The sequence below is a fragment of the Microtus oregoni genome, unplaced genomic scaffold (genome assembly GCF_018167655.1).
Source record: "Microtus oregoni isolate MIOR12 unplaced genomic scaffold, Mior012 000032F_ref0000030, whole genome shotgun sequence".
Taxonomy (NCBI): Eukaryota; Metazoa; Chordata; class Mammalia; order Rodentia; family Cricetidae; genus Microtus; species Microtus oregoni.
In genome coordinates, this window is record NW_024543091.1 from 8,658,051 (window position 1) to 8,674,267 (window position 16,217).

The window sequence follows — 16,217 nt, forward strand, 5'->3', positions numbered from 1 at the left end:
AATTAAATCTTTAAAACATGTTTTACGAGAAATGAGACTAGTAGCACTCGGGAGGCTAAGGCAGGAAGATTGCCATAAATTAATCCCAGCCTGGACGACAGAGTGAGTTCTAGCCTAGCTGTAGGAAGTGAGACCCTATCTCATTGGATGGGAATAGGGTTCCTAGTAACTCTGTAATTACATAGAAACCCAGTTCAAACATTCGTGAGACTCCTAGTAACTCTGTAGTTACATAGAAACCCAGTTCAAATATCCTTGAGACTCGTGAGATGCCCTTTGCTTACAGTAGAGCTTGTTTTGGGACACTTAGATGTCAAATTGTATTTTAAAGCAACTAGTGGTGGCAATTGTAGCACCGGAGAGGCAGAAGCAGGAGGATCTCTATGAGTTGGGGGCCAGCCTGGTCTACAGAGCTAGGACAGCCAAGGCTACACAGTCTTTCAAAACAGAATAAAGAAAAAAAGAACTTTAAAGTGCCTCTGCGCTTTGTTTTAAGCTTTTTTTTACATGTGTTTAGTTTCATTGATTATCCTGAGTTTTCATTTTCCCCCTTTTTTTTATTGTTTTTTTCCTGTATTATTGCTTTCTAACTTTTTCCTTCGAGCCCAGGATTGCTTTGAACTCCATTTGCAGCCTAGGATGATGCAAAATCATTGAAAAGAAACATAGATTTAAAAAAAGACATGAGCATTTCTTAAATAACTGAAGGCTGCATTCTAGTTTAGCCAGTACCAAATGAAGGTGTCTAGGGACACACACATATTTGGGATGGTAACTGGAGGTGAGTGTTTGTAACTGTGACTGGGTGGTGCTGGCTTACAGGAAGAGGTAGAGTTGAGACAGGGCTTCTGGGTAGCTGATGATGCTCTGCTTGGCATAAATGACTCTCAGATCTCCACTTTATTAAACCATACATTTGATTTTGTAATAAAAAAGATTTTAAATAAATTTTTTTGGAGGCTGAAACTGTGCTCGGGTTGGGGATGGGTGCACACTCAGGAGGTGGAGGCAAGAAATAAAAACAACTTGTTCTGTGGGAAGCAATGCAGGCTGATCAGAAGACTTTCCGAATTCCAAATAGCATCCTCGATGACCTGGAGCAGACAGTACTGTTTCCCCATGAGACCGGTTGGCACAGGGATGGGTAAATTGAGTCCCAAGATCCCTGCAAATGCCAAACGTACTTTCTGTGATATCTGAACATTATCAACACCTTGCTCCGCCACTGTACGTCCGCCATTTTCAGATACCCAGGGCTATCTGTGACTCGTGTGTCCTACCGTGTTTAATCCCATATCTCTTTGCCCCTTCCAGAATGGGATCTTATCCGCGTTGCCTTATTTTGGCTGTTGGCTCTGCATGATTCCCTGTGGCCAAGCCGCTGATTATTTAAGGGTCAAGTGGAATTTTTCAACGATAAGTGTTCGGAGAATTTTTACCCTTGTGGGTAAGTAAGATGAATCTTAAGTTTTATTTTGCCTCCTAGTTATACCCATAACACCCCAAAACCCTCACTAAGATGTGAGGTTTCCCCACACACATCCCGTTTTTCGGCACACAAGCTGGGTGTAAGGGCTGAGTCTCCCAAGACTGCCCTCCTCCACTTTAGAGGTTAGTCACAAGAACTGGACTGTCACCTACACTTTTAACTGACTAAATCGGGGTTTGATTACTTTGCTAGACTAACTCACAGAACGTGGAAGACAGACAGATGTTTGCTTACTCATTATCAAAGGTACTATAAGGGACAATATGGATGAACAGCCAGATAGGAAAATCCTCGAGGCAAGGTGTATGGGAAGGGCTGCCTAGGTGCCACCACCACCACCAACCGGGATCTCCACTGGCGTTCTGCTGCCTAGAAGCTCCTCTGAAGCGCATCCTTGTCCTTTGGTTTGTTTTGTTGTTAGTTGGTTATTGGTCTGTTTGTTGTTGACACAGAATCTGACTGTGTGATCAGGCTAATTCCAGGCCCTCTGGAACTCAAAGCGGTCCCCCTGCTTCGCCATCCTAAGTGCTGGGATCACAGGTGTGCTTACTTGGTCAGTAGCCTGTTTCTAAAGCAAATTCTCGATGCTGTAGTACCTGGGTCTGGCTTCAAAATTCACAACTTCCAATTCCAACTGTCAAGAGCTGGACCACCATGCCCAGCCCAAACCTTGTCTTTTTTTTTGAGTTTCTGTGGAGGCTTCATTATGCCATCATGATCGAGTAAATCAGTGGCCATCATGATCCTTCAGATTGACCCTCATCTCTGCCAAAGACACTGGTACCTTGGTCTTGTTGAAAGCCAGTCCCAGCTACTGGGGAGGCTGAGGCCAGAGGATCATTTGAGGACAAGAGTTTGAAGCCAGACTGGGTAACATAATAAGATTCCATCTCAAAAAGGAAAAGATCTTGAGAACCAGGCCTGGTGGTACATCTCTACCATCCTGGGACTTGGGAAGTAGAGCCAGCAGAATCAGGGGTTTGAGGTCGTCCTCTAATACGTGACTGGTCTGAGGGCAGCTTGGGCTACCTGAGGCCCTGTCTCAAATACTGGGAAAAACATACTGTCTAGGGCCACTGGTCCCAACGTCACCAGTCATATTACTAGCAACAAAAGACAATGTTAATCACTCCAGAAGTTCCAGAGGCGTGAGGGCTTGTGCCCAGAGCAGGAATGTAGAGCAAGAATGTGTGTCTCTTCGTGTCACAGTAAGCCAAGGCAGCAGAAAAGAATAATCCTCTGTCTTGTTCACATATGAACCCTGGTTCCCACAGCCACAACTGCCTGTACGTCCACCTGCAAGGCATCTACCACCCTCTCCTGGCCTCTGCAGGGACCAGAGAATGCACACAACATACATAAAAGTAACATGCTTTACGTAAATTTGGTCTGGGAATGGCAGTACACACCTTTAATCCCAACACTCAGGAGGCAGAGGCAGGCAGATAGATCTCTGTGAGTTTAAGGCCAGCCTGGTCTACATAGTAAATTGCAGGTCAGAACTACATCAAGATCCTTTCTAAATAAATAAATGTAAATTTGGGAGCTGGAGATCTGCTCCTCCAGAGGACACTGATTTGGTTCTCAGCACCCATATGTGGCTCACAACTCTCTGCAACTTCAGTTCCAAAAGATCCGGTGTCTTCTTCTAGCCCCACCCATACCAGACACACACATGGTGCACAGACATACATGCAAGCTGTACTAGACACACATATGGTACGCAGACATACATGCAAACCCTACTAGACACACATATGGTACGCATACATACATGCAAACCCTACTAGACACACACATGGTGCACAGACATACATGCAAACCCTACTAGACACACACATGGTGCACAGACATACATGCAAGCCATACTAGACACACACATGGAGAACAGACATACATGCAAGTAAATCACACATACACATAAAATAAATCTTTCTTAAAAATTATACATACTGTGAAGCCAGGCAGTGATGACACACACCTTTAATCCCAGGACTCAGGAAGCAGAGGCAGGTGGATCTTTGTGAGTTCAAGCCCAGCCTGGTCTACAGATTGAGTTTCAGGACAGCCAAAGCTACAGAGAAACCCTGTCTCAAACAAACAAAAAATTATGCTGTGAAAGGACCCATTCTAGGTAAATTCTGCAAACACCTGCTGGGCACCCACTATGGGAGATGCTCTCCCATTCAGTACTGCTCTGACTTAGACCGCACATCTGTAAATGAAATAATTGCCTTTGCACTCAGTCTGTCTCCCCCAACCAAGACTGCCCTGTGGAGTGCATATGCGTCTTGTTATCAGTTCTTAGAACCAAGACAGATCACATTTCTAACTTCATCCAACAGCGTTTATTATTTTTCTAAGACTTGTTTTGTGCGTGTGTGTGTGTGTGTGTGTGTGTGTGTGTGTATGTGTGTATACATGCTTACAGATGGTTGTAAGCCACCCAACATGAGTGCTAGGAACCAAACTCGGATCCTCTGTAAGAGCAGAAAGCACTCTTAGTGACTGACCCATCTCTCTAGAGTTCACTGTGTATTTATCTACTGTGATAATGTTAATTTTATCACATTTTGTATCAGCTCTTGCTTCTCCTTTCAACCCTATTGTTCAATTTTTGTTTGGTTGGTTGGGTTTTTTGTTCTTGTTGTTGTTTTTCGAGACAGGCTTTCTCTGTAATTTTGGAGCCTGTCCTGGAACTAGCTCATCCTGAGAGCTGGGATTGTTCAGTCTTTTTCTCCTTGACTCTCAGCTCTGTAGAGGTTGACTGAGCCTTTATCAAGTGCAGATTGACTAGCGCTGCGGGGTGGAGGGGATTTCCTTTTCTGGTTGTGTGAGTTAGGAGTCCACGTTTCCTGGAAGGCTTTCCAGTGAGGAAAGGAATGAAGCCCTTTGGTCTTCCAGGCAGTTCCGTGTTTCTACAGTAGGTGGCAGCACGATCCAGTTCAGGCTTCTGCAGTTTTAAAGAGACTGAATGCAATAATGGCGCTTCTTTTTCTCCTTCGACTTTGGAACTCCAGGAATGGTTGGCCCTGCAGTTTTCCTGGTCGCCGCTGGATTTATAGGCTGTGACTATTCTTTGGCTGTTGCATTCCTCACCATATCCACGACACTAGGAGGCTTTGCCTCTTCGGGATTTAGCATCAACCATCTGGATATAGCTCCTTCGTGAGTACAAATACAAAGGTTGGCTGGGTTGTCTTTGCTTTCCTTCCTTACAATCACAGTGAAACACAGACAACATAAAATTTGCCATTTTAGCCACTGTAGTGCAGCCATCTCCACTACAGTCTCTCGACTTTTACATCGTCTCCGTTTGGAATTCTGTGTCTAGTATATGAACACTGGCGCCACGTTTCCCCCTCTTCCCACGTCCTGGAAGCTACCTTTCTTATTTCTACTTTCCGTGAATTTGACTGCTAGAGGAATGACTTTAAGGGTTTTTTTGCTAGACTTCAGTTTACACAACCGGTCAGTGTTGGCTTGAGCTACCTCCACCTCCTGCGTGGTGTTCTCCTGCTCACTGCAGTGCCAGTGTATCTCGGGTCCGTGCCTGCTAGAACGAGAGCTCAGTGAGAGTCCATCCTCAGGAGCTACCATCGGGCTGGACACACAGGAGGCTTTGAACGGACAGATGAATGACAAAGCCAAGAATGTAGTCCAATTGGTAGAATGCTTGCCTAGCATCATGGAGCTATGGATTCAGTCCCCATAACATATAAACTGTGGCACAGACCTGTAGGCCCAGAGCTTGGAAGATGAACAAGGAAATCAGAAGTTCAGGGCCAGTCTAGGACACAAGAGGCCATGTCTCAGTAAATAAATGGGGCCAGCAGGATGGCTTAGAGGGTAAAACATTTGCCAACAAGATTGATAACCTTGAGTATAAATTCTGGAAGCCAGGTACAGGTAGAAGGAGCCAACCAACTCCACAAAATTGCCCTCTGACTTCTACATGTACTGTGTGTGTGTGTGTGTGTGAGAGAGAGAGAGAGAGAGAGAGAGAGAGAGAGAGAGAGAGATGAATGAAGAAGTGAAGGGAAGGGGGGCAAGACTTCAGGTTTAGGCTTGGCTGCAGTTCAAGGCCAACTTGACCCATACAAGACAAAAAAAGTGTCTTGTATTACACTTTTATTACAAGTGTTACAAGGAGTAGAGCCATTGACTTGTCCATAGACATTTAGAGCGTTATGTTCATGTAAACACAAGTATCTAACACTTGGGTGCTTACTAATCACTTACACAAACATCATCTTGTTTATCCTAAAAGCTGCCCAGTGAGGTGGGTGGATGCTCTTGGCTTATGCTATAGAAACTCAGATTCAGAGAAATTAAGTGGCTTATGTTAACAAGCTAACAAATGCTAAAACCCTAATCTAAACCTAAAATTCTTACATTAAGCCCAAAATTGTTTCTACATCTACGTCTCTGGAAGCATTCTTAGAGCCACAGAGTGCTAAGTCCCAGCTGAAAAGATAAAGGGAGTGACTAGATTGAGTACTCTACCCCCCAGGAGATTTGGGGTACTTCATTTATTTAAATTATTTAAAAGTAATACATATGGCCAGGTGGTGGTGGCACACACCTTTAATTCCAGCACTCAGGAGGCAGAGGCAGGTGGATCTCTGTGAGTTCAAGGCCAGCCTGGTCTACAAAGCTAGTTCTAGAACAGCCAGAGCTATTACACAGAGAAACCCTGTCTCGAAAAACCAAACAGTAAAACTAATTGCAAGGAAAGTTGGTTGAATTTAGTGACAGTTTGAGAGATATATAAACATAACTGTAAAAATAAAGAAAACTTCACGTTCAAAGAGTCAAGGCACTAGAAGCTGTCCCTTTGGGAAGGAGACAGAGAGATATCCATTTTATTAACAAAGAGCTTCATAGTGACTGGGACATCCCTGGCTACATATGGAATGAGTTCAAGGATAGAATAGGTCGTATAAGACCCTGTCTCAATATAACAGCAATAATAAAACGACAAAGAGTAGCGCTGTTGATTTTTCCAGTTGTCGATTATCACACGAGCTGTGTGTAAACACAGTTGCCTAGTGCTTGAAAGCTTACTAGTCACTTGTACAAACATCATCCTGTTTGTCCTGAAATCAGTCTAAGGAGGTAGGTACCGGGTGTTCTTGGCCCATTTCAAGGCTGAGGAAACTTCAGCCTTTACAGAGTAAGAACCAAGTCTCGTTAACAAGGGTCTGGGCTCATGGCTCAGTGGTAGAGAGCTTCCCTGGTCTGTGCAAAGCCGGGGATCCAGCCTCTAGCGCGGCAAACAGGAAAGACAGGAAAAACAGTGATTAATACTACTCGTTAAACAAAAAGGGAATCTGGAAGACATTGCAGTTGAAGCACGTGTTCAGTTATGTAACTTCCAGCAGCAGAGAGTTAGGAAGAAGTTGGAAGTTTGATTAATCCTGTCAGCATGCTCTGCAGACCTAGCCGTCAGCTGAGAGCTAATGAACTGTAGAATCCCGGGCTCCACCAGAGACCTAACAAGGATCTACACGCTGGGATCCTTGGGGGAGCCTCTCACACATTGGAAACTGAGGCACTCGTCGAGTTCTGTCTTCCCAACCCCTCAGCAAATAGTAGTGGAGTTTATGTACTCGCATTTACCCCACGTGACACTAGGAAAAGATTCCGCGTCTGCGTATGAGCTTAGGCAAAGTCGGGAATGAACCAATTTAAATTAAGTCGTTGTAGTATAGTATAATTTATCTTTTTAACAAATACAAAGTACCTATTTGTGCAAGTCCTAACAGACACGCCCTTGTCAGTGGTGGGCAACAAGAAAGAGCCACAAATAAAGCAACCTTTTTTCCTGTTCCGGTCCTTAGTGGAGCATGTCCACAATCCTAACATTCAAAAGCCTGGGAAATTGAAGCCAGCATGGCCTACATGGTGAGATCCTGCTTCATAAAAGCAAAAGGTTATGGCTGGGACTTTAAATAACACTGAAGCCTGGAGAAAAAGTGCAAAGAGGTTAGACAAGAAAAAAAATAGTGTAGGGCTGGAGAGATGGCTCAGTGGTTAAGAGCATTGCCTGCTCTACCAAAGGTCCTGAGTTCAATTCCCGGCAACCACATGGTGGCTCACAACCATCTGGAATGAGGTCTGGTGCCATCTTCTGGCTTGCAGACATACACACAGACAGAATATTGTATACATAATAAATAAATAAATATTTAAAAAAAAGAAAAAAAAAAGAAAAAAAATAGTGTATCATCCAGGCTTGGTGGTGTACATCTTTAATCCCTGCATTCCCAGCAGAGGCAGCCGGATCTCCAAGTTTGAGGATAGCCTGATCTACAGAGCTCCAGAGCAGCCAGCCAGGGTGACACAGAAAGACCCTGTCTCAAACGAGAGAAGAAAAAAAAAAAAAACAGTGAGAGGAAGGAAGGAAGGGAGGGTGTATCTATGCTGTTTACATACAAGATACAGCCCAGTGGTGGAACACCTTCCTCGCTGTGATTGAGTCCCAGGGTTGGTTCCCAGCATCACAGCAGGGTGAGGAGCTGGAGACAGAGGAACTTACAGGAGAGGCCAAGAAATGGGTGTGTCTTAGTCTGTCATAACAGAAGAGGCTTAAACAGTTCAACTTCATATTCCATCTAGTTCTGGGACACATTGGTAAAGAAAAAATTTTGGTTTGTTTTTAAGATAAAAGAAATCTACCCCAAGCGTGTTAGTAAGTTCACAAAAGCAAGGTGGGGAAACTTTACACACACACACGCACACACACACGGGATTGAACCTAGAACTTTGCACATTCTATATCCCTTATCCATAAGGGAAGGAAGAAGAAACAGTTGTCTCAAGTTCTTCAGCATTCCTCTCAGATAGAGGTGATAAGGACGTCTATAAGTGAGAGGTCCTCTGCCCCTCTTCCCCCGGACCTGCTGAGCCTTGAGCTCACACCTTGACTAGGCTAGCAAGCCCCAGCAATCTTTCCTTCTCCACTTGCCCTATAGGCATTTTCGGAGATGCCTTGCTTGTCTTATGGGTGCTGACATTCACATTCTCGTCTTCACGATTGCACAGCAAATGCTCTTCACCCCTGAGCCATCTCTCCATCGCTTTCACAGGGTTGATCTTACTATGAGATACAGTATGAGACGTGCTTATAAATCATTTCTCATAGCTTTCCCAACAGACAGCCAACATTCCAATTAACATGGAGTGTAATCGTGGTGTTTTCCCAAGCCCTTCCATAAATTGAAATTAAGATTTCTTTTGTTTAATTTTGAAACAGACTAGCCTCAAACTTGTAGCAGTTCCCTCCCTCAACGTCCTGCTTGCTGGAATCACAGGGATACTCTGGGTGAAACCATGATTCGTCTATAGATTTTCGGATAGATTTTCGGTTGTTTTGTCAACAGGCATCTCGCATTTCAGGACCAGAGAAAACTGACTGAGTCTGTGCAGCGTGCGTTCCTGTCTGCAGGCATCAGTCTTCTCTGACACTTCCTGGCCAAGGATAATATAAATACTTGAATGGGCTTCTTGGTGCTGACATTTAATATTTCACAGCATTCATCTGCACTTGCGATCTGTCAGGGAAGAGGCCTGGCAACATTGCAGCTGGTTCCTCCTCCTGCCAAGGTGCTAATGGTCTAAAGAGGGGGGAGGAGGGAGAGGTGCTGCCAAGCTGGGTTAATTTAAGATGTACTCTCTGAGGGAAATGAGCCAAAAAAGATCTTGGCCAAATTATTATATGCTTTGTATATGGGCTTAAAACATAAATATATGGATGGTTGTACATTGTTGAATTAGGCACTGCAGAATTATTATTTTTTATTATCATTATTATTTTATTTTTATTTTGGACTCCATCTAAAATGAGAAAGCAGCCAGCCTGGTCCACAGAGCGAGTCCCAGGACAGGCTCCAAAGCTACACAGAGAAACCCTGTCTCAAAAAAGAATTAAAAAAAAAAAAAAAGATGAGAAAGCAGCCGGCAGTGGTAGGTAGCCCAGGTCTTTAATCCCAGCACTCGGAGGCAGAGGCAGGTGGATCTCTGTGAGTTCGAGGCCAGCCTGGTCTACAAGAGCTAGTTCCAGGACATCCAAAGGCTACACAAAGAAACCCTGTCTTGGAAGAGAGAGAGAGAGTTTTCAAGGTGAGGGCTAGAGAAAGGGCTCTACAGCTAAGAACATGTATTACTCTTGTAGGTGACCCAAATTCAATTCACAGTATCCACATCAGGTGATCTAAACATTGATGAGAATATCTGATTCCCTAAGATTTTGTTTGGGAAACTTTTCCCGAGCTTATTTAAAAAAATCTTTCTATCACACGCACAGAGCAGACCTAACTTAAGTGTCAGCAAATTAGTGAAATAAGTGAATTGTGAAACTATGTTTAATATGATCTCATGTCTAATTACATACTTAGTAATATAAGCATACACAAGTAGTAATGAGCATATTTACCAAGGTGCTAATTAGATGATTATGTCTATATGAAAGAATTATATACTTTTATGTTCTTAATTTTTTTTCTCGTCTGTATAATTTTCAAAGTTTTTAGTTCAGGGAGCTGATGAAATAATTCTGTGGGTAAATAAACTTTCCAGTAAGCATGATGGCCTGCATTTGGTCCCTGAAACACACGTGGTAGAGAGAACCAAGTCCCAAAAGGTGCCCTCTGACCCCAGCTAGCATACTGTGGCACACACACACAAGCACACACAAAAAACAAAAATATGTAAATTTTTTAAAAAATGGATTCAGCTTCATAACCAGGAAATAGCTACTTTTAGATGCTAGACATTGAAATCTAGGACCACAAGCATACTGGACCAGCTCTACTACTGAGCTACGTCCCCAACCTGTAATTTGTTTCTTTCTTTGTTTTAAAACAGGATCTTAAGTAGCCCAGGCTAACCTCAAACTTGGTATGTAGCCAAGCCTTGCCTTAAACTCTTTTTTGTCTTGTTTCGGTTTTCAAAACAAGGTTTCTCTGTATAGCCCTGGCTGTCCTGGAACTCACTCTATAGACCAGGCTGGCCTCGAACTCACAGAGATCCACCTGCCTCTGCCTCCCAAGTGCTGGGATTAAGGTGTGTACTACCATCACCCAGCTTTTGCCTTAAACTCTTGATCCCCCAGTCTTCCTTTCTTCAACCCCCTAATGCTGTGGTTAAAGGTGTGCCCCCCCCCCGTACCCCAATACAATATTTCCACTCGTAAGTTCCCAGTAGATCCAGAAACATGACGTAGAAAAGTTCCCTGGAAAAGGGAATCATATCTTCAGCCTTGTTACTCTCTGTGGTGTTTTATGGGCCTTTGTGGTCATTTATTTTCATTGCTAACCCAATGTAGGCAATCTCAAAAGGCTCTGCCTATCTGCTCTATGCTGAACTGACCCACCTGTCTCTAAGGTAGATTGTTTTGCTCAGGAGTAGAAACTCCCTGGACCTTTGCATAACTATGTGCAAGGCTTTGGCTAAATATAAAATCCTGGTTCAGTAAGTCATTCATGGAGACAGAGTGTCTCGGCCTGGGTCAGGAGAGGAGCTGTCTGTGAAAGGAGCTGACCTATAACCCAGGCCTCTGTGAAACTGTCTCCCCAGGTATGCCGGCATCCTCCTGGGCATCACAAACACATTTGCCACTATCCCCGGAATGATTGGGCCCATCATTGCTAAAAGCCTGACCCCTGATGTAAGTAGAAATTTTGCTTGTAAACTAAAAAGATTTGGGAGTTTCACACCTCTGTCAAGGTTAGTGTATTGTAATGGTAAAATTCTGGGTTTATTCCTTATGAAATTATATATATATATAGGAGTTTTGCCTGAAAGTTTTATCTGTGTACCATGTGCATGCAGTGCCCAGGGAAGCCAGAAGAGGGAGGGCATCGGCTTCTCCGTAGTGAGAAGAGATCATAAGGTCCACGTGAGTGCTGTCCTTAGCCATTGTCTGGGTGCTGGAAACCACTCAGGTCCTCTACAAGAACAGCAAGTGTTCTTAACCACTGAGCCAAATCTCTAATCTCTTATGAAATTCTTTGTGATCAAAAATACAATATAAAGTTTATGTTGAAAGCCGCTCCTTTATGTGTAGGGATATGGGTCTGTGACTGGAAAGATCACGTGCCTTAACGTTCCTCCTGTCCACTGACCATCATGAGGAAGGAGGGAGACAACGCTTACAGGTCCCAAAGTCTGTAATAAGCTACCACCTAAGCAGGTCGCTGATGGATCAGGGCTGCAGGACGGGGACTCGGGAGCCTTGCTTCTCCTGGCAGTGTCCCGAGCAGGGGCAGAACGGGGTTGATCAGCACATAAACCACAAGCGTTTGTTGCCAAGTTACAGTTACAGTTTTCACCAATCAGAAGTCAAAGATTAGGGACTTTCCTTGTGTGTTCCGTCATTGTCAACCAACACAAATGTAAGCCTTTTAGTCCAGCCAATCAGATCCATTTGTTCTTTCTGTTGTTAGGAACAGCCATAATATCTTAGAGAACTAAGGAGCATAACAGACTTTTTTTTTTTTTTGGTTTTTCGAGACAGGGTTTCTCTGTAGCTTTGGAGCCTGTCCTGGAACTACCTTTATAGACCAGGCTGGCCTCGAACTCACAGAGATCCACCTGCCTCTGCCTCCCGAGTGCTGGGATTAAAGGCGTGCGCCGCCACCACCCAGCTATAACAGACTATTGCTATTGTCTAAAGAGGAGGTTGACCAGCCATGGAAAGGTTCCCAGCTCCCCCTAGGACCTGGGAACTTGAACTATGTTTCACCCTGCAGGTAAAATGGAGTCTGAGGTCAAAATGGCTGTATTTAGGCCAGGTGCTTTTGCCTGCTCCCTTAATACTGTGTTCAGGCTGGAGTGTGCCTCAGCCAGTTGAATGCTCCCCTGGAAGGCATGAAGCCCTGGGTTTCTCCAACATAAAACTGGGTATAATGGAACACAGCACAAGAAAATATACATACATACACACATACACACATACATACATACACTGTTTCCATAGAGTATTCTTTTTCTTTTTTCTTTTTTCTTTTTTTTTTTTTTTTTTTTGGATTTTTCGAGACAGGGTTTCTCCGCAGCTTTTTGGTTCCTGTCCTGCAACTAGCTCTTGTAGACCAGGCTGGCCTCGAACTCACAGAGATCCACCTGCCTCTGCCTCCCGAGTGCTGGGATTAAAGGCATGCGCCACCACCGCCCGGGGCCATAGAGTACTCTTTGGGGGCTAAGCAGAATGAGAGAACTGAATGAAGATCGTTAGCCTGGAACTCAGTACGTTGGCCTGGCTGGCTAAGGAAACAATGCTGATAAGAGGATCAGGAATTGAGCTCCACAGCAAGATCAGGGCCAGCCTAGACCACATGTGATCATTCCAGTAGCAAATAAATAAATGGATACCAGGCACAGTTTCACTTGCCTGTAACCAGCACTCAGGAAGCGAGGGCAGGAGGATTGCCACTAGTTTGAGACCAGCCAGGACTACATAACGAAAGCTTGGAGAGAGGGAGGAAAGGAAGGAGTGAGGGGAGGAGATGGGAGAGAACTTAGTTCTGTAAACACAAGTTACGCAAGGCATTAGGAAAATTCACAAACCCTAATGACAGAGCTGAACACATGTTCAGACATTGATGTATCCAGGCAGCTGTGGCCCCCATAGCGGAACCGCCCCTCAGCAAGGCAGGACTCCTAGCTGTCATTCCTCCCTCACCACCAAGAGCAACAGCTGTGAGCTTTTCTGAGCTTTTCGTAGAAGCCGTCATCAGTCTGCACTCGGTCCGTCTTGTTGTTTGTGTCTATAGCGGTATGACTGGTTCATTGTCATTTGACACAGTACTAAAGAAGTGTTCCACCGCCCTGCTGCTGCTGGGTATTCGGTTTATTCCAAGCTCAGACTTTTGTGAATGATATTTCTGTTCTCACATCCTTTTTTGTATAACCAACTCTTCCATTGCATTTTCCTTCCTTGTCCAGAACACCATTAGGGAATGGCAGACTGTTTTCTGTATCGCTGCTGCTATTAATGTGTTTGGTGCCATTTTCTTCATACTGTTTGCCAAAGGAGAGGTGCAGACCTGGGCTCTCAGTGACCACCACGGACACAAAAGCTGAAGACAATGACAAATAATAATTAATGGATTTTAATTTATCATGTAAACTGAAAGTGCCTTTGGTATTTTAATGTGTAAGCATTCTATGTGAGAAAAATAGTACCGGTATTTTTAAGGTAATCATGAAATGTTACTAGTTGCAAGATTATTTAAAATGAGCTGTTTTTAATTATTAATAATATATCTGCCAGACCTTATACTGGGTTTGCATGCCCAGCTGCAAGTTAGGCAGCATCATGTAAGGGAGAGCTTAACACAGTGGTTCTCGGCTGGGCAGTGGTAGCACACGCGTCTAGTCCCAGCACTCAGGAGGCAAAGGCAGGCAGATCTCAGTGAGTTCAAGACCAGCCTGGTCTATAAAGTGAGTTCCAGACTTGTCCCACAGAGAAACCCTGTCTCAAAAAAAAAAAAAAAAAAAAAAGAATAAAACAAACAAAAAAAGACAATGGTTCTCAACCTGTGGCTCATGACCCCTTTTGGGGTCACCTAAGGCTATCAGAAAACACTAACATTTACATTATAATTCATAACAGTAGGAAAATTAGTATGAAGTCACAGCATATCAGTTTTATGGTTGGGATTACCACATCATGAGGAACTGTATTTTTTGTCTGTTTGTTTTTTTCGAGAGAGGTTCTCTGTGTAGCTTTGGAGGCTGTCCTGGAACTCATTCTATAGCCCAGGCTGGCCTCAGACTCACAAAGCTCCGACTGCCTCGGCCTCTCTAGTGCTGGGATTAAAGGCATGTACCACCATCGACTGGCAAGGACCTGTATTAAAGAGCCACGGCCACATTAGGAAGGTTGAGAACCACTGGTTTAAGAAACGGAGCTGAAATGGACCCTCCCCCACTAGTACACCTGTTTACTTAAATTAGATAAATCATCTCAGATTGTGTTAAATACCTGTTTTTGTCTACTTCCCTCATAAAAATTGTTGCCAACTCTCCCTAATACATAGGTCTCAGTAACCTCTCCATCAAGCCACCAGCCACTGTCAGACTTTGCCTGGCAGCTGGGCTGAGGGATCCATGCCCAGGCAGCTGCCAAGCATTCCCTCCCTGGCTTCAGGGCTGGAGTGCCCAGCAGTTATCAGAGGTGGCTTCCAAGTGCAGGGCCAATGCCAAGTGTTTAGCTGACACTCTTTCCCTGTGGCTGTTAATGTGTAGATAAAGCCCTAGGTGGACCAGAGCAGTGGATTCACAGCTACGGTCTTGACAGTGCCAGCCTGCCCTTGGCAGCACCCCGGCCTCATGACTGGCAGTTGACCCACAGAGCAAGCGTGCAGGGCTCAGACAGCCGCAGATAACAGCATCCTTGATTAAAGTGACTTGCACACAAATCAGAGTATGGATTTTTACATTCAGTTTTTCTGGCCACATTAGATTTTTAATGTCTTAAATGTTTCTTCAGTCTGTCTTGATTTATGCTCCTGGTCACAGTTTAAAGTGACTTTCAGGACCAAAGGTTGATTCAGTGGTAGAGCGTTTACCTAGGACTGTGTTCCATCCTGCCACAAAATAGAGCTAAAGGGACAACACGTGAAGCTGGTGAGTCCCCTTTCCCGTGCTTGCTGAAGCCAGCTTCCGGCAGCTTCTGCCGCCCAGGGTCTGCTGGTTGTTGGACATACTGTAAGAAGTACCTAAGCATCGAAAGCCTGCCTTATGTTCTATTGTGTCTGTTCAACACTTACCTGTAACATTTCAGTTAACACTTGGTTAATGTAACACGGTGTAAATACATTTATATAAATTTATTTTTAAATTTGTAAATATAGGTTGAGTTGCCATGTGATGTTTCTTTTATAAATCATCAAAATAAATCCTTTCGCATTACCTTTCTGTGTTCCTAAGTTAGTTTATCTTGTGTGTATGGTACGGGTGTCCTGTGTTTATGTATGAGTGCCCTGTCTGCATGTATGCCTTTATGCCAGAAGGGGGCATAAAAGTTGTGAGCCATCATGTGGTTGAGGGGAATTGAACTCAGGACCTCTGGCAGAGCAGCCAGTGCTCTTAACCGCTGAGCCATCTCTCCAGTACCTTGTTTTTACATCTTCTCTACATCCTCCTGAAACCATCCTTCCCTGTAAATGCATCTCTGCTACCACTAAGTGGGAAGTGAGGCAGCACCAGACATCCCTACTCTCACTGGCGATGTAACACTTGCCGAACACGGAGTTTTCTCTGTGCCCTACCCAGAGGAAAAATAAATCCTATGGAACTGAGTTTCCAGCTGACCCCGAAAACCAGGCTTGCGGAAGAAATTTCGACAAATGCTGACGTCTGCTGTTGAATTTAGCACCTGTTGCAGAGCGGATCCCCCGAGTTGTCTTGGGTTGAATTTAGCACCTGTTGCAGAGCGGGTCCCCCGAGTTGTCTTAGAGTATTAGAAATGCAGCTCCCCCAAAGAGAAAAAAATCTGATGTCAAGTTTAAGTTTGAGCCAGGTGTGAGGCCGGCTACGCGTAATCCCAGCAGGTGGGAGGTGAAGGCAAGAGGATCAGTTCAAGATCACCCTTGGCTACCCATCCAGTTCAAGGCCAGCCTGGGCTACGTGAGGCCATTTCGGAAAATAAAAAACAGAGTAGATCTCAATGCAGGAAGATCACTGGGAAGTGGCCTGCACCCTCTCAGCAGAAACACATCCC

General features: G+C 44.4%; 1 protein-coding gene across 2 annotated transcripts in view; it reads left to right on the plus strand.

Moving 5' to 3' along the window:
- Slc17a5 (solute carrier family 17 member 5) overlaps window positions 1-15,400 on the plus strand; it is a 41,492-nt gene extending 26,092 nt beyond the window's left edge. For both annotated transcript variants that reach the window (XM_041679559.1, XM_041679560.1), the window contains exons 8-11: window positions 1,315-1,447; window positions 4,510-4,657; window positions 11,069-11,159; window positions 13,436-15,400. In XM_041679559.1, the coding sequence (XP_041535493.1) occupies window positions 1,315-1,447; window positions 4,510-4,657; window positions 11,069-11,159; window positions 13,436-13,573 (510 nt within the window). In that variant the 3' untranslated portion in view covers window positions 13,574-15,400. The remainder of the gene's footprint in view (window positions 1-1,314; window positions 1,448-4,509; window positions 4,658-11,068; window positions 11,160-13,435) is intronic.
- Window positions 15,401-16,217: the final 817 nt, after the last annotated feature.